We start from the raw sequence: 19,157 nt of genomic DNA, 5'->3' as shown, positions 1-19,157 counted from the left end.
CCCCCCCCCCCATACTTGAGAGTCCTCTCAAGCCCGTTCAATTTAGTACAAACATGCTTCTGAGTCCATACTGCTCTGGGGCTACTGTTAATACATTCGTCGCATCAGTATTGAGAGTATTTGATCATGTGTCAGCATAGCCCCTTTCTTACTTCCCTTCTAGACTACACTCATCAAAAGATGTCTCCACTCTCAGTCCCCTTCCATTCACTTCTAACTGAACCCCTGGACTGGGACCACCAGTGACCTGCTCCTTGTCACATTCCACAGATGCATTCCACTTTTTATGTTACAGACCCTCTACAAAGTCAGCACCAAGGACCCTTGCTTCTCGACACTTGGCCCACAACTCAGGATGCTCATTTCTCTACCTTCCCATTCTGCCTCTTTCCTAGGACCATTCCTATTCCAATGGACACCCCCTCACTGACGCCTCACTGGCTTTAGCAATAGTTTTCAACCCCTTAACAGTGTTCTCAGCATGGCTGTGTAGTGGAATCACTTGGGAAGCTTTGGAAAATGCTGAGGCCTGGGTCTCCCCCTGCCCTCCCTCCCCCAAAGACCCTGGCTTGTGGCCTGGGAATCAGGATTCTAGCATGCAACCAAGGCTGAGAACTGTTGCCTTAGGGACTCACCTGGGGCTAGGGAAGGAGTTGGTTAATGGGCTCACTAGATCTCCAAATAGAGCCACTTTTCCTTGTTTTACAAATACTTGTCTTCCTCACATCATTTGAACAAAGGGTTCCTAGGCTAAAAATAACTTTTTTTCAAGTTTGAAAACTATTGATTGGCAGAGTGAAGTCTGAGTTCCATAATAAGGTCTCCTGTGATCTGATCCCACTCTGCATTCCCACATTATTCCAGTCACTCCTCACATCAAGTGTTTCCACAAAGCAATACCCAACATGCTCTTCTCACCTCTGTGCCTTTGCTCATGTAGCCTGTCTATTTTGAATGTCTTCCGTCTCTCCTGAGCAACTCCTTCCTGTCTTTTAATATGTTTCCTCTATACTCTCATCATGTTTGCTCTCATCTCTGTTACTGTACTACGTCACTGCATTGCAATGCTTGAATGATGTGTCTGTCCCATCAACTGAGTTTTGAACCCCTTGACAGCCAGGCTGGAGAGCCAGAAAGTGTAGGAGCACACATAGCAGATTACTTCCCCTCTTCCATAATCAGCAGCAGCTCCTCCATAACTGGCAAAGTCCCCTACAGCCTCAGGGTCTTCCTGGGGCACCCTTCTATTCTTTGCTAAACTGGATACCTGGCCCACCCCTGGTGACGCCATCTGCCATAGTCCCCTCACGTTCATCTTCTCGAATTCCACTGGGTCTCAGGAACAAAGTGGTGTCCTCCTTGGGCTCCACCTGCTTCTCCAGTCTCATGTAAAACAGAAGCCCCTTTGTGTCTCTGAGGCTCGATCTATTGAGATTTTCTTCCCTCTTCCTTTTGTCCCTGAAGACACCTTCCAATTGCTTGGCCACCAAGTAAGTGGCTCTGGCACCTGGCTTACAATCTTCCATTCACTCTTCTCTTTTGAATGGCATTACTTCTCTCTTTCATCTCTCTTTTCTTCCCTTAGTCCATTCTCTCATCTCTCTTAAGTATGATTTGAAATATGTATAATTTTCTCTCTACATAAGCTATACAGTTGTGCAAATATGCACACATATTTCTTTATTTGAATGGAAGTTCTACTCTAATTATTGGACTGCACTCTTGGTTTCAGCTGCCATTTAGTTTGTATTTGATGGTGTTTGGTTACCTGTAGCATTTTCACAACATTGCTATTTTCTATATTAGGAATATCTTCATAAAGCCACTTCGGTATTAGCAATAAGATTCTTCTTTTAATTCTAAAAAACAAAAAATGACTAAGAATAAGCATCTTACTTGAGGATTGGTGCAGGCAATCATCTAGGAGATTAGGAAATCAACTAGAATGGAATGCCTAATTAAAACCGAACTTTCCGATGCAGAAACTAAGATTTCCATCTCTTACTTTAAAAAGTTATGTGGGAAGTTGATTCAATATCTTTTCAGATTTTCCTCTTCTCTCTATTGCTCTGCCTGTCTCTAATAAGCCAGAACATTACAAAACACTCACACTAGATTCAAGATAAATGGGAGAACCACCCAGGAAGTGAAACTATACACATGTTAAATATGGCAAACCATTATAAGCGGAGATGTCAGTGTGGAAAAGTTTGTAAAACCTAAGGGATATTTTGTAAAACTTTCCAAGGGGACCATAACCACAGAGAAATATTAAAGAAGAGAATGTCATATAATAAAACTATAATATTTGAGCTCCTCTAATTGTAATGATTCTAAATAAGGTTGAGATGATAGTGGTGGCTCCAGACTTTCCTTATGTAGTTGGAGCAGGAGTCCTGGGAAGTTGGCTTGCAGTTGTGTGGCATGGTGAGGACACCAGTTTTTACTTAGGCTGTGTGCTTATTACGGATCTCTGGGATCGGGTGGTGGAAGGAAGAGTGAGAAGCTGTGAACACCTCACTTTTCCTCCTAAGCTGCCCCTTGGCACTGCCACTGTGTTGAAAGCACTTTCTGCATTTACATAAAAATTGATTTGAGCAAAAAGGTTGTCCCGGGAGCTTCGAAGAGACTACACTGATCTCTGGCACATTATTATGTGTTAACAATGCACCACAACAGATCAGACTCTTATATCTGTTTATGCAGCTTCTCTAAGAACTTTTACTAAGTAACAACCAAATTAGCTGAATGGACTTTGCTTGCCCAATTTGACCTTGAACTGTAGGGTAAAAAATAATTTCTTTACACATATTTATACAATGTTTTATGGTTCAGTTTTTTAAATAATTCACACTCCCTTTGTATACCTAAAATTAGACCAAATTAGTAAGTTCATTCTATTGAAGAGAAGTTTTTATACAGCATACTGATACAGTGAGAAAAATATATGTGTGTGTTTGTATATATATATAGATAGATAGATAGATAGATAGATACCACTCTTGTTTTCATTATATTTAAAATTGTTTTGCTCTCCATTTTCCAGTTCTGTTTCTGAAATAAGGCTTTTATAAATAATGTAAAGTTATAGTAAAAACAGTATCTGCTCATATGTAAAATAGTAATATTGGAATTATCTCTAGTTTTATCTTTTTAAAAAGAATGCTTATTTAAATAAATTAGCAAAGAATTGTTTTATTTTCTTATTTATCGTTACCAGTAGGAAGTTAATTTTTAGTTCGTAACAAACTTAATGTTATTTAAAATTTTACACTCTCTAGGACATCTTTGGATAATAACACAAATATTAATATGCTTAGGCACTACAAGTTGGAACATTAAGATATTTCAAAGGGTTTTATAATCAAGTATATTTTAAAACAACCTGAAATAAAGTTCCATATTAGTTTTCTCACCTCACAAGGGTACCAGGGATATATTTATTAATGTGTAATTTAAAAGCTTAGGTTTTGTGGAAAAAGCCTATGTAAATTTAAAAAATATATCACTAGTGTACCTTATTCACAATAACTCATTCTGAATCTCTACTGCATTTTTTTTTTTTTGTGGTACACGGGCCTCTCACTGCTGCGGCCTCTCCCGTTGCGGAGCACAGGCTCCGGACGCGCAGGCTCAGCGGCCATGGCTCACGGGCCCAGCCGCTCCACGGCACGAACCCGTGTCCCCTGCATCGGCAGGCGGATTCCCAACCACTGCGCCACCAGGGAAGCCCTCTACTGCATTTTGATTATAAATTTCAAAGAAAGAAGGATTATCTCATGAAGCAAGTGATGGCAAGAAATAGAAACTCAGTGCCAATTAGGCAAAGAACATTCACATGTGTTAAATTTGTGTGTCACTGGACGAACTGGGGGACTGCCACATCAAACAACTCTATTAACCAATTGGAAACACTCAGTGCATCTGGTAAAATTTAGGGTGTCAAAGGCCTTGCTTCCCTCAAAGTCTCATTTTAAAATAATTAGGCATTGATCTTTATTATACTAATACCATATTGGAAAAAAATGACTGAAGGAGGCCAAGGGGAATGGGCATTGGGGCTGGATGCTAAAACACTAACACGATTGGTATCAAAGTGATGAATTCACACATTGCCACACTTCTCTTCACTTCTCTTCACATTGATTCAGGGGATTTGCTTGGGTAGAACTTGAGGTAGGTTACGACTTAACTACTGTGAAGAATTCAGGCACTGTAGACAGACTTGAGGGCACAATGAGAAGGCTGCGTAGGGTAAGACAGAACATGGGCTGAGACGTCAGCTGCTCCTGGCTTAGTGTTTGGTGACCTTGGGCTGAGCACTTAATCTCTCTAAGCCTCGTGTAAGTCTGTAAAATAGGCCACTGAGCTTTTCTGGCAGGATCTTGCAAGGATTAAATGAATGACATTTGTAAATAGTTTGGCATGGGTGGGTACTCATTAAACAGTTTCTTTTGTCTTTCTCTCAAGAAAAATGTTGATGAATTTTTCTAGTAAATCGCAGAATTGACTACATTTTGATGGTACCAATATATGTCTAAATGAGAAAACAAATTCTACAAAAAACTTACCCAGTTCTGAGCGATCTGTTAAATATCCCAATCAAAGAAAGAATTGATAAAATAACGGCAAAGAAGACCATTCCTAATAGAAGCCCAATGTCTTGTTGCCTATTGTCTGAGAGGAAAGAAAAATAATTTTAGGTATAATTTCCATCTATGTGATGACAGAATCATTGTTCTTCTACTCTGCTCCAGGTGAAGGTCATTGATCTCAAAGGAAATAGGAAGGGGAAATAAAATTAACCTTTACCTTGGGCTGTAAAGTGACTGCCCTTCCAAACTGCACAATACCTTTTGTTTGAGGGAATTGGGCTGCATATATATCTGATGTCAGTGAATTGAATCTCTGGCAAATGTGGTCAGCATCAGACATTTTTCTGAGCTTGTGCTTGCATATTTTATATAAAAAAGGTTTAGTGATAAACATCATTTGGTTTGTTCGACACGAGTGAGAATTCCCAATTGCTTGCGACAGAGTCTAAAGCTGGCCACAATCACAACTGAGTTGTTTTTTTTTTTAACCTTTTGTACAAGACAGAAGTTATGTACAACTTGTCACCATTCTTCGAAATTTATTGTTCATGAATTTTTTCCTGCTAAAAAAGAACATTCACTCTACTTAGAACAATATGCTATAAGAGAGAAATCCAAATTGCCATATATCTTATACTGACATTTTATTTTAAAAACAATGCTTTTTTTTGAATTTTGAAGTGGAATTAATCACCTGTAATCTTTAAATAATTATATTCGGCATGTGTTACCTACCAGGCTCATCCCATTTTCTCCCTAGTACATGAAAAACCCTATTTTCTATTTTCAAATGTAAACTTTAATTTGGACATGACTTGTCATGCTGGAGTTGGTTCTGAGCCATGCTGGGTATTGGCCCCTTCCATCCTCCTTCCTCCCCGGCTTTGGCAGACGTTTTTCGGATACTTACCATGTGTCAGACACTGAATTGGCCCTGCCCTAGTTATTCCCCAGCTGCACCTAACATGCACTTGGGGGTCTCCATGCTGTCCAGCCCCTCTCCTAAAGCCACTGGTGGGCCAGGGCCAGTGTGGCTTACTTCGCTCCAAAGTCCCAGTGGGGTATGGAATTAGTGTTTTCCTAGGACTAAAATACTATTGCTAAGGATTTCAGGCAACTAACGGGAGGTACTGGCTTCCACATATCCTTGTGCATTAGTCCTGGAGGAGAATGAGGAATTCCCAAGTTAACATGGGGCCAGGTAAAGGGGTTGAGGAGTAGAGCAGAGTCACCAAGAGAATAACCTGAGATACCTGGGTTCGAACTAGATGCTGCTGCTTATCAGCTCCGTAACATCAGAGCATAATAATGAACTTGCTGAAACTCAAGTTTCCTCTTCTGTAGAATAATACCTATGTCACAGAGCAGCCATGAGTTCCTAGCCTCCACAATTCCCACAGAAGTATCAAGGTGCAGGTCTGTGCAGGCATTTGTAATTAGGGATCTGTGCTGAACCTAAGCCCTTGGCCCATAATTGATTCACATAACACAAATTCAGAGTACCCTTACATTGCTTCATTTCCTTTATAACACTTGCTGCCACCTTCCTTTTCTTTTTTTTGTTTGTGGTTTCCCCCACCCCACCCTGTCTATCTGGAATGGAAGCTCCATGAAGACAGGGCCTTTGTTCATCTTTTTCACTGCTGATTCCCCAGTACTCAGAATAGTGCCTGGCACATAAAATATGTGCCTGGCAACATAGAATATTTTTTGAATAAATAAACAAAAGTCCAAAGAATGTCAATATCACCTGCCAAAGTTTTTATACTATTCTTGCCAGATTTCTATGCAAGGAGATAAATGCTCTACAACCTGATCTAATACCTTTTTTATGCCTAAAACATTTAGATATGCTTATCAATGGAAAATACAAAGTCATACTAACAAATAAAATGGGAGCTGGTTTGTATAAGAGAAAGAGCACAGACTTCAGGGTTTGAAAATTGGATTTGAATTTTAGTCCAAACAAGTTCCTCAACCTCTCTGAGCTCCAGTTTTCCCATCTGTAAAATAGATACATAGCCCTTACCTCAACAGGTTGCTTTGAAGATTGATGAAGATTTTGAAGATTGAAAAAGATGATGTATATGAAATTCCTAGCACATGGTAGACACTCAAATAATGGTATTTTTTAGGAAGAATTTTTGAGGTCTTGAGCCCCAGCAGCAATTGAACTGAACGTGTATCTAACCCAGAGCAAAGCTGGCAAAATCTACCTAAATCACTCCTTAAATTCAATTTTAAGCAGATTTTTGTTTGATTATTTTCCTATGGAAAGCATGTGGTATATCTTACTGTCAAGAAACGTGTGCCTGACACATGATTTTTCAGTGTGGAGCATTCAGATGGATGATTAGTAAAGGCTACTCAACAAAGCGAAGCAGTATTTTCTTACCAGAAGTAAGGTGTCCTTCAAAGATGGAAGCAATTAGAAGCCCAGAATTCTGAGTATCATGTTGAAATGATTTCAGTGTGACCTGGGGAACTTAAACAGAAAGAAAATAGCGTCAGCTTTTTATTTTTTGCACTCAGGTTACCCAATTTCCTAAGAGAGTTTCTTCACTTGTTTGGAGATGATTAAAGTAAACCAGTAACTTTAATAGGCTGGAAAGATGGAGTAAAAGCAAAAACCTGTGTGTGTGTGTGTGTGGCTTCTTCTTTTTATTAAATTGGGTAAATCCTAAAGAAGGAGACATTCAAAGGACAATAAAAACTACCTAGGGTTTGTAAGACTTGAAGGTGTGTCCACTAATTTCATGAGGCTTCTAGGCAACAAATTCCAAGGAGCTTTATTTTTTTCACTGAGCCAGAAAAAAACACACAACTGGTCTCTACTTGATTCCTTCCAATAGATGATGCAATAAAGTTTAGGTTTCCTTAAGCGCCTCCAAGATGTGTCACTTTTGCCTTTGCACAGTCTTAGAGATGCTGTTCGTGAACAGCCTCTTGGCTTCATATAAGAAGCCCAGTTTTGATTAGCAGACACTTTGAGGTTATAACATAAGGGTGGAATGCCATTAATGACTTCCCTCTGCTCCTTCCCCGCGGGCAAGGATCCTGGCCAGCCCTGTCAGAACACTGCTAATGAAAGCCTGTCAGAACACTGCTAATGAAATCTTCTGACCAGGGTGGGGTCAGCTGCCTTGGTAGCTAACTTGTTTTCAGCCTGAACTCAGAAGAGCCCTAGATGGGCTTCCCTGGTGGCTCAGTGGTTAAGAATCCGCCTGCCAATGCAGGGGACACGGGTTTGAGCCCTGGTCCAGGAAGATACCACATGCCGTGGAGCAACTAAGCCCGTGAGCCACAACTACTGAAGCCTGTGCTCTAGAGCCTGGGAGCCACAACTATTGAGCCCTCGTGCCACAACTACTGAAGGCCATGCGCCTAGAGCCCGTGCTCTGCAACAGGAGAAGACACCGAATGAGATGCCCACACACCTCACCTCAATGAAGACCCAATGCAGCCAAAAAAATAATAATGATAATAATAAAATCAAATAAATAAATTTATAAAAGAAAAAAAAGAGTCCTGGAGTTTCCTTACCCACCTCCTCCCTCCTGATAATTAAAAGCTGCCAGAGGTGACTTCAAGGACACAATTCTTCCAGCTGATAGAAATATTCCTGAAAATGGTTCTAAGCTCTGAATCTCCAAGAGGGCCTCAAGCCCTATTTATTCAGGCATTCTGATTTCAGTGTTCAAATTCTTCTATTAAAAGAATCACTTTGGGGGCCAGGGAGAAATCACAACTTAACTGCTACGGAGATATCACAGGCTTGTATAACAAGCTATGTGGCCAGGGCAACTCTCTTTGAGAAAAATATCACAGAGTTCCAATCAAAAGATTCCTATGGGTCTTTGGAAATGTTTTAAAAAGGCTGATCTGGGTGCAAACACAGGCTCGATTGAAGAGTAGTTTTCTAAGAACAATGGGTAGGGAATTTTAGAAGATGAAAACATCAGAAAAGCCAAAAGTTCTTTCCTGTGTTTTTACTCTCACTTCTCCACAGCAAGAGGGAAATGTTTCACTGTGGACTGTGACAAATCAGAAGCTCTTTCTGGCTCCTCAATGCTTCACTGCGTCTCTTTTTTCCCTAAGTATGTGGTTCCATCCCCAGTGGTCAACAGCCAGGTTTATTCATCTAAATTAGTATTTTACAGGCTTACGTTCATTCTCAGGGAGCCCAAACAGGAGTCTGCATCTACATTAGTTTACAATTTTAAGAAAAATATTACATTAAAATGTAACACAACTTTCAATTTTGCAAAATCATGGGTTTATAGCATATGTTGCTGGATTATTTTTGTTTTCACTTTTATTATTTTAAAATTAGCATTTTTATTTAAAAAAATATATGGTGCTGTTGGCTTTTAATACAGGTTAATATAATTCTGTTGTATAAACTGCAGGTGGTTATTTGGCATGAAATGTCAGTTGTTAATTTGCATCACATAAAAATAATTTTCATATCTGACTAGGGCTTTATTAGCCCTAATAGAGAATAAACATAATCTTCCTTTAGAGTCTTTTTGTTATCATAGTTTCAAATCAGCCAGGTGTATTAATTTAAATTAGATTAAATTAAAGTCATTTAAAAGAGATGCTTAATTGTAAGAGGGTAATTTCACAAAGAATCAGATATCTGAAGTAAGACAATTTATAAACAAAACTGTCAGAGAAGAAGTCAAGCCAATGACAAATTTTTTTTAGTAATGTTTATTGAAGTATAGTTGCTTTACAATGTTGTGTTAGTTTCTGCTGTACAGCAAAGTGAATCAGTTAAATGTATATACGCTGTACCTATATCCACTCTTTTTAGATTTCCTCGCCATTTAGGTCACCATAGATCATTGAGTAGAGTTCCCTGTGCTATACAGTAGGTTCTCATTAGTTACCTATTTTATACATGGTAGTGTATATATGTCAATGACAAAATTTTTAAGTGAAGGACTGAAATGAAGCCATATAGACTATTATCTTCATGATATACTGCCACCAAGTGGCTAGGTCATTACTTCTTAAATCATACTTAATATTTTTCATTATAAAAGCATAACTATAATAGGAAAAAATAATTTTAATAAGAAAAATAAAAGAGAGAGGGAAAAAAAACTCTAATACATCCCCTTAATCCACCTGCCATGACTGAAAAACATTGTTTATATCAACTCTAATCATCAGTGTATTGCCTAAAATGCTAGAAAAAATCTCATGGTATTTTTGTTATTTATTTAATATCTGCAGTGTTATGTCTGTAAAGAGACAGTTCTGTCCCTACAGCGGAATATTAAATTATGCTTTATTACTCTCACAGCATATATTTGAGTATACTCAGAAACCCCAAATCATCTCTAATTTGGTAAGAATTTTTATATAACTTACACACACTGACATTGGACACTAGAGTTAGTCTTAACAGAAGGCAGTATGTTTATAGGGAGTTTAGAATGGTTTTAAAAAAAGATGTAGTTTCTTGTTCTTGGACAAAACTAGAAGCATAACTACATTCTTTGGCCTACCCAATACCAGCTTAATTTAATCAAATCCACTCAAAACGAATTAGTGTTAGCAATAATGTATTCCATCTGTTTCTTAGGGATAATGTCAAATCAGCCTCCTCAGCCTTTCCCTCTATGTCTACCATGGGGCAAAATGTGTTTTGTTATTCTTTTAAAGTGATGATTTATCGAGTACTAATTATGTTCCAGATACTGTACTAGACTTTACATGCTTTCTCTCATTTAATCCTTACAACAACCCCATCAGGTAGATAGTACTGTTGTCCTCATTTTATGGATGAGAAAACAAAGGCATAAAAAGGATAAATGACTTGTCCAAAGTCACCTAGGTAGAGGTCCAAGAGTGAAAATTCCTCCCTGGTTCTGGCATGTAATTTGTGCTGGTCACTGGCTCCATTAATTAATAATCTCACTTTTGTAGCAGGATGGCTCCAGATGGGGCAGCTGAGTCAGCCTTGCAAGCAGTGCTCCCATGCTGAGACTTAGCCATTGCTCCCTGGGCGCTGGCCAGTGTGTTAGAGCTGCCTGGGCTTGTAGGGCTCGGAACCCACCACAATGGACGATGGTTGGGCTAACCCATTGAGCACTGATTCTCAGACTCTTCCAGCCTAGAGTTATCTTCTTCTGAACACCAACTATTTCCCTTTTATACAAGCAATACTTGCTACCTGTAGGATGCTTGAAAAGTATAGAAGAGTATGAAAAAGAAAATACAATTTTACATTTGTTCACAAACTAGAAACAATCATTTTTTTACATTTGTTAACAGTCTTTTGTGTATATCTGTACCCTAGTTGAGATCATGCTCTTTACTAAATGTGTCTGGGATTTTTAAATTTAATATTATATCATGAACATTTTTAAATTTTTAAAAAAATTGTTCAAAATCATCATACTAATGGCAATTTAATATTTCATGCTGTTTGTACTGTGTTTATTCAATCATCCTCCATTGAGAAAGTGTATAGCTTGGTGATTTCAAATACCAGCTTTGGATTCAGATGAAACTCAGTTCAAATCCCGGCTCTACCACTTGGAGTTGCTAGGCCCTGGGCAAGTTGCTTAACTGCTTTGTGACTCAGTATCTTCATTTGTAAAATTGGGTAATAACAACGCTTCATTCATGAGGTTTGATGACATAGTTCATACAAAGCACTTAGTACCATGCCTTATACAAATTAAAAGCTTAATAAGCGTTAGCTATTGCTATGATTGGACTTTTAGATTGCTACCAAATTCTTACTTTTATAATTAGCTTTTAAATAAATATCATTGTACATAAGACTCCTTTCCATAGCTCTGCTTATTTCCTAAGGCTAGATTTCTATAAGTGGAATTACTGGGCCAAAGGGTATGGACATTTATAATGCTCCTTTGTTTATTTTTGTCCTTGCCAGTCTTGGTGTCAGAGCCACACTAATCAAGGCCTGCATCTTAGAGGGTTGACCAGAGCTGACACAGGGACCTTTCTAGATCTTTCTCTTTCAGAAGTTTCTAGATATTTAAGAAAGAGGAGCCATATTAAAGGTGTGTTTTTCCAAGTTAGTGAAGGGTTTTTTTTCCATCTTGTTTTTCTTAAAACATAAACATCTCCTTTTGATTTCTTTCTATTCTCATTCTTCTAATAATCTCAGCTATTCACAGCATTTACATGCTATCTCCCTAGGCCAATTTAGCTCTGTGGCTGGAATTCAACATTATTGGGCCAAGTGTGAAGATTTGACCCCAGTCCATGTCAGATGGCAAGGCAAAAGACAGTGGCCAGACCTATCAAATAGGCAGCAGAAGCCCAGGGCAGAGAAAACAATACATCAGAACAAACTCTTTATCACACCTCGAAAAACAAGTCAAACGATGAATCATTTCATGAGTTACCATGTTATCCTTGTATATTAATGATAGGAGGTCGTGCCTAGGCATATTCAAGGGACCGTCTTCATGCTTATATTCCTAGCCTGTAAGTACTTGTTACATAGAGAGTAAAGAAGGTAAGAAATATGTATATGGCAATCATATCGTTAAAGAGAAAGAATAAGAGAAGGAAAAGGTATAAAGCAGCAGCCACCTAGACAGTTTCTTGAGTGACATGGACCACACAGAGGTGAGGGTCTGATGTCAAAGTGTAGCAAAATTCTATGTGCAAGAATAGGCAGCTTCCAAGTTTTACCCAGTGGTTTAGGATTCTTCAAAGGTGCAGCCTTGCTGTCAAGCCAGCATGTACCTGTTCCTGAGTCTGAACAGTCTAGTGGACATTTGCCATTTTTCAGTTGCCCAGCACCAGGACTTACTCTGTGGACATCCTAGGGTAGGTAGGAGGCCAATAGGGCTTCCCACTGTGGTAGCCTCAATGGAGCAGAGGCCCCCTCTCCCCACAGCCAGTGAGTAGCTGCAAGCAGATGACCTGAGCCTAGCTCATCAGATGCCCTCCTCCCCACCTCGCACAGGACACACAGCTCCAGGAAATCGCTTAGAATCCAATATGGGTGCAGCAGCTATATCCAGGGTCTGGTAACAGCAGCACCAGTGGAGTGTCCAGGGCACAGGGCAGGCAGTGGCAGTGACCACAGTGCCAGCTGCAGAGTTCTCACCAGATTCTTCCTAGGCTGCGATTTTGGCTGTGGTTCTAGTTCCTGCAGCCCTTGGATCCTGCCCGTGATCATTTTGCCAGCCTTTCTACTACTTTCCAGCTATCTTTCCCATAATTCTCTTTCTGCTTAAGAGAACCAGATTTTATTTCTTTTGCTTGCACCTAATCTCAGTGAAAACTTGTGTAGTTGGTAAAAATTGCAGTTGTTGGTAGTGGGTGGTTAGGTGAGGAGACATGGTAGGACAATAGTGACCCCACAAAGATGACCATGCTCTAATCCCTGGAATTTGTGTATAAATTACCTTATATGGCAAAAGGGATTTGAGATGGAGAGATTATCCTAAATTACAGGGACGAAATTTCAAGGGTCTTTATAAGAAGGAGGCAGGAGGGTCAGAGTCAGAGAAAGAGATTGGCAGATGCTATACTTCTGGCTTTGAAGATGAAAGATGAGGCTACAAGCCAAGAAATGCAGGCAGCCTCTAGAGTCTGGAAAGCGCACTGAAACTGACTCTCTCCTAGAGCTTCCGGAAGGAACACAGTCCTGCCGATTCCATGGTTTTGGCCCAGTGATATTTATTTTGGATTTCTCACCTCCATAACTACTAGTTAATACCTTTGTATTGTTTTAAGTTACTGAATTTATGGTAACATTTTATAGAAGCAATAGGAAACTAATACAGGAGATTATTACTTCCTCATGAAAAAGCATAATCTTTATTCTCTATTACCAGATTGCAAACCTCAGAGAAATTGTGAAACTCTTATGAATTGCTTTTTATTCTACAAAACCCTGGTGGTTTATTAGGGACAGGACCCAAAGATTAAATAAATCCAGATGAAGGGTCTAAAATGATTAGTATTTCAAGGAATATTGTGTATATGTTTAACCCAGTTTAGTAACCACAAATCTACAAATTTATAATCCATCTCAATATGAATGAATCAGAAATCTCTAGTTACAAATAACAGAATTTTTGCAAGAGTACATTCTGTGTGCCACTTCTAATTTGCATTATATTTAATACCACCTATATTTGGTTCCATTGATATAACATTTGTTTTAGTGGCTAAAAAGCCACTAAAAGTCCTGGAAAATTAATGAGAATATTTGAGTCACTGGTAATGCAACAACAAACAGTATTTTGTGAGAACAAAGTACGATGTGGTTTAATATCTTGCTTATACTTGCCTTCCTCTGGAGAATTGTCAAAAAAAAAAAAAGAATATGATTTCTCTGGGAAACTTTTCTACTGCAAGTTGCAATTCAAGCAAGTTAATTAGTCATTATGAAATGTGACTGCCCTTCCCTCAGGCTTCTGACTTGTCTTTAGAGGAATTAGAGAAGCCTCTACCTTTTCTTCGTTACAAAGGGATCTGTATTACAATGCAGAATTGAAAAGAAAAAACATTCCTGCCTGGAAGACCTCTTCTCACATTGGTAGTAGGGAATTCATGTTCACATTTTCAGTGTTGGTTTTTTTATGCCGACAAACCATCTTTTCCCCTTTGGGGCTCTTTCTGTACTGCTTAAAGACCCCAGAAATTTTTACAGCGACTATCCAGGTTGGTGGTCTAGAAGCTGCCATTTCAGCAGCCCCTGGAGGTTTTCAGAGCCTCTGCTGAAACCTCACACCCAGAGGCAGGGGAGGGTGTAGGCAGAGGGGTAATGTGGGATGTGATGGTTTACTGGAGCCTAGGTCCTGCATCCCGTGCTTCTTGGGATCCTGGGCTGCCAAGAGATTTGGGGTACCCAGTGACTGAGAAAGCGGTGGGCAGGAGGAAAAGGAATAGAGAACCGGACAGTACTAGAGAGAGTGGCCTGAGACTCTCATGTGCCCACCCTTTTCTGGCCCCCAGAACCACTCTTACCAAGGCAATGGCTTGGGCACTCTGTTCTCATTTCTGTCCACATTTCCTACCCACACCCTTCATGACACTTCTGCCTCTTAAAGGGTGTGTCCAACTCCCAGAACACTGGTTTTTACACTTCGCTGCAGAAGTATCACTTGACTAGAGGCTGAGGAATCTGTATTTTAAACTAGTACCAAGCATTTCTAATGTAGATGGTCCACAGATATTGGCATACTCGCTAATGTGTAGAGGAGAATATGGTTAGGTGGCCCAGGGAAGGTTGACATGGGACCCTCCTAGGTCTCTTAGGAAGGAGACCAGCAGAGCTACAGGGTGAGTGCTGGAATCCTACAGCCTGAGCTATGCCCTGGCCCTACCATTTACCAGCTTTATAATGTTCAGCCAGCTGCTTAACCTCCCTGAGCCTCATCTCTTCATCTGCACAGTTGGAATAACAGTTTTATAGGGCTGCAGTGATGAGTAAAATCCTTATCGCAGTGCTCAACACACAATAAGCATCCAGTAAATGTTAGCTATATTATTTATTATCCTGAAGTCACCTGGATTCAGTCACTGAATTAGCCTCTTGTTATTATACCAGTATAGAAAAATGTGAGTCTCTAATCTAGAGAAATTTCTCCTATGTGATTGTTAAAGCCCAAGAGGAAGTAATCAACTAAGGTTGATTTTTTTATTTTTTCTTTTTTAGTACAGGAGTCCCCCCTTATCCAACGATTTGCTTTCCTTGGGTTGTTACCTTGGTCAACTGGGCCCAAAAATATTAAATGGAAAATTCCAGAAATAAACAATTCTTAAGTTTTAAATTGCATACCATTCTGAGTAGTGTGATGAAATCTCACGTTGTCCAGCTCTGTCCCACCCCAGACGGGAATCATCCACGGATCTGGCCTGTTAGTCACTTAGTAGCTATCTTGGTTATCAGAACACTGTCTTGGTTATCAGGCTGCTTGTGTTCAAGTGACCCTTATTTTACATAATAATGGCCCAAAGTACAAGTGCAGTGATGTTGGCAATTTGGATATGTCAAAGAGAAGCCGTAAAGTGCTTCCTTTAAGTGAAAAGATGCAAGTTCTCAACTTATTAAGGAAGGAAAAATAATCCTATGCTGAGGTTGCTAACTTGTACGGTAAGAATGAATCTTCTATCCTTGAAATTGTGAAGAGGGAAAAAGAAATTTGTGCTAGTTTTGCTGTCATACCTGAAACTGCAAAAGTTACAGCTATAGAGTGTGATAAGTGCTTAGTTAAGATGCAAAAGGCATGAAATTTCCACAAGATATTTTGAAAGAGACTACATTCACATAACTTTTACTATAGTATATTGTTATAGTTGTTCTATTTTATTACTAGCTATTTTTGTTAATCTCTTGCTGTGCCTAATTTAGAAATTAAACTTTATCATAAGTGTGTATATACTGGAAAAAAACATAACATATATAAGGTTCGATACTATCCGTGGTTTCAGGCAGCCACTGGGGGGCTGGAATATATCTCCCAACTGTTAAGGGGGGACTACTGTGTAAGGCTTTGTTTTCCATTGAAGTCTTAATACTCTAAGGAAGGAAAAGATAATACGTCATTTAACCCTTATTATAATTGAGTTCCTTTGGTTTCTTTTGGAGACCAGGTTTTTAAAGACCAAGGAAAGGCGCTATCCAGAGGGAAATTGATACAGAAGAATGCTAGGGGCCTGCAGGAAAAGCCATACCTACTTCATGATTTGTTCTGCTGTGCCATCTGGGCATAATTTTGGAAACACATTGTTTCAGGATGAATCAATTTTGTGATACACATATGAGAATTTTAGAGAACAAAAACAGGAAATTCCTGCATGGAGGGTGAAGGATTGCCTGGGCTGTGTTTCTTCATAAATAAATAAACCTTAATGACTGGGAAAGTTTAGCCAAAAAACCCCATTATTAAACAAGTTGGTTATGAAACAATTCAAACTTCATTTGTGAGGTTTGATTCTTACTGCTTGATTTCTATATTTATAATGTTATATACTTTTTATTATACTTTTGTATTGACTGTCCTCTCTAGAATTAAGGGATCTCTGTCTCCTTTGCTCACTGAGGTTCTGCAAGTACCTAGCAAGTGTCTGGTGCATGGTAGAGGATACATGAATACTTCATGAACAACTTAAATGAATTACTGTCTTTTCATGGATACCTTTTTAAAAAGAAATTGATATTAAAGATTTACTGAAAAGCAGTTTGGCAGCTTGCATCAAACATCTTAAAATGTGCTTAACTCTTGATCCAAAAAGACCTAAAGACATAAGGAGAGTTCATATATACAAAGCTATTCAAAGAAGTTTATTGATAAAGGAAAAAATACAATAACCTAGATATTGTTTAAATAGAGAAATGATTAAATTATACTACATCCATAAACTGGAATGCACCCATTAATAGGTTTTTTAATTCAACAAGGTAGATTAAGAAAATGAGGATATAAAACAGTACATATACCACAGCATCAACCATTTAAAAATTTGTGCATAGGAAAAAACTAGTATTAAATCCATTAAAATGTAAACAACACTTATTTCTAGGTTGCATATTACAACAGACTTGCATTGCTTTTACAAATAGACAAAAAGAGATAAATTTTTGAAAAGATTTAATACCAGCACTTTCCCTAACACACTTTCCCTGTTTCTTCTGTGATGTGTCTTAGAAAGGAATTTGTACCAAGAGAATAGTTTATGGTTCCTCTTAGCTAACATGTTAAACATGGATAGATGCAAGTTTTCAGGGATGTTTCATTTTAACTGGCATTTTTGCCTCTTAAGTGGTTTTCTCCCCCTTAGGAAACAAAGACTTTACATTTAGAATTGTTGCGGGGTAGCTGATATTCCTGTTCCTTCTATGTGAGGTTTACGGCCTTTACTTTTAAAGGAGAACATTTGTGGTCCTATACAGTAGTCCCTTGGTATCTATGGGGGATTAGTTCCAGGACCCTCGCCCACCACGGATACAAAAATCCAAGGAAGCTCGAGTCCCTTAATTAAAATGGATTAGTATTTTCTCATAACCTGTGCACATCCTTCCGTGTATTTTAAATCATCTCTAGATTATTTATAATGCCCAATACAATGTAAATGCTATGTAAATAGTTGTAAATACGATGTACATGCTATGGAAATAGTTGCTGGTGTGAGGCAAATTCAAGCTTTGCTTTTGGAACTTTCCAGACTTTTTTTCCCCAAATATTTTCTATCTGTGGTTGGTTGAATCTGTGGATGTGGAACCCGTGAATATGGACAGCTGACTGTACTTAACCTGTAGATATTTTAGTAAGCTGTTCCTCCACTTTGATGTATAGTTGACCCTTGAACAACACAGAGGTTGGGGTGCTGACCCTCCACACAGCCAAAAATGCCCGTATAATTTATAGTTGGCCTTCAGTATTCTTGGTTCCACTGCGTCCCAGTTTTGCACCCGTGGATTCAACCAACCACAGATTGTGTAGTACTGTAGCATTTATTGACAAAAATCCGTGTATAAGTGAATCCACAGAGTTCAAACCCATGTTGTTAAAGGGTCAACTGTAATTGGTTAAAGAAAGAAATTGATGAGATTACTGAGGGCTGGTGGTGAGTAAGAAAACTCATGTTCTCCTTTAACTGCTGTTAAAGCAAATCATGCTTGAAGCAAGTCATGCTTCAGTTTCCTCACTTGTAAAATGATGCCAATTACACTACCAAATATGACTAATGTAAAGGTCAAACAAGCTTATATATAGTGGTACTTTGTAAGTGGTAAGTAAATGTTAATTATCAATTTGAATAATCTTGCTAAACAATTTTAGATTTCATTAAAATAGATTATCAACTAAATTCTGACTATTCTAAAATGGCATCTAAAGTCCTAAGAATTTTAACAATATCAACTTAAAACAGAATACCTTAAATTTAAAAATCACTTTAAAAAAAGAAAACTGATAACCTGTATTGTAAATGATTCCCTTAATAATGTGTTTCTGAGATTTTGGCAGTAGGGGGCACCAAAAGAACTTCTTAGCTTGTCTGGCTCTTGGCACCTTCTGCTTATTTGGTGTCCATCAATGTTTATAATGTATGTCAAAGTGTTTTGAAAACATAAAACACAATTCCAAGATGTATTATAGTAAGAACGATATTAACAGTGCTGTGATTACAATTAAGTACCTCAGTTCTGAAAAAAAAATTTTAATCTAGTGTATAAGCTACCTACAGTAGGGAGACATCTTCAGGATAATGGGGCCACTATGGAGTATTATGAAAATTACTATAGATTTATTTTATTATTTGCTTACAATTGAGTCTATTTGGCTAAGATTTTATTGAACGATGTGTAAATGACTAGAAAATTAAACGAATAATATTAAGAGCAGGAAAATACCTAAAGATAATAGCTCAGCTAGGTTTTATTGAGAAGAGAATTACGTAATCCATGCATACTAAACAAGCACCCCCAGGTGGTTTTTTATTGGTTTTTATGCCCTGAAATGTTTGAGGACCGTTACATAAATTGTAGTCAGCCTTAACAAAATCAAAGGAAAATGACAATTTAAATGTTATCACCTGCCCTAGAAT

The 19,157-nt window shown here is 38.5% G+C and overlaps 1 protein-coding gene across 1 annotated transcript in view; it reads right to left on the bottom strand.

Annotated features, from left to right (window-relative positions):
- Window positions 1-19,157, bottom strand: part of IL23R (interleukin 23 receptor) — a 54,168-nt gene that overhangs the window by 2,709 nt on the left and 32,302 nt on the right. The window contains exons 8-10 of the mRNA XM_007460100.1: window positions 6,991-7,080; window positions 4,572-4,677; window positions 1,769-1,859 (exon numbers count right to left, since the gene is read on the bottom strand). Coding sequence (XP_007460162.1) covers window positions 1,769-1,859; window positions 4,572-4,677; window positions 6,991-7,080 — 287 coding nt within the window. The remainder of the gene's footprint in view (window positions 1-1,768; window positions 1,860-4,571; window positions 4,678-6,990; window positions 7,081-19,157) is intronic.

The sequence above is a fragment of the Lipotes vexillifer genome, unplaced genomic scaffold (genome assembly GCF_000442215.2).
Source record: "Lipotes vexillifer unplaced genomic scaffold, Lipotes_vexillifer_v1.1 scaffold134, whole genome shotgun sequence".
Lineage (NCBI taxonomy): Eukaryota > Metazoa > Chordata > Mammalia > Artiodactyla > Lipotidae > Lipotes > Lipotes vexillifer.
The sequence above is the reverse complement of the archived record's forward strand: the minus strand, read 5'-3'. Positions and strand labels throughout refer to the sequence as shown.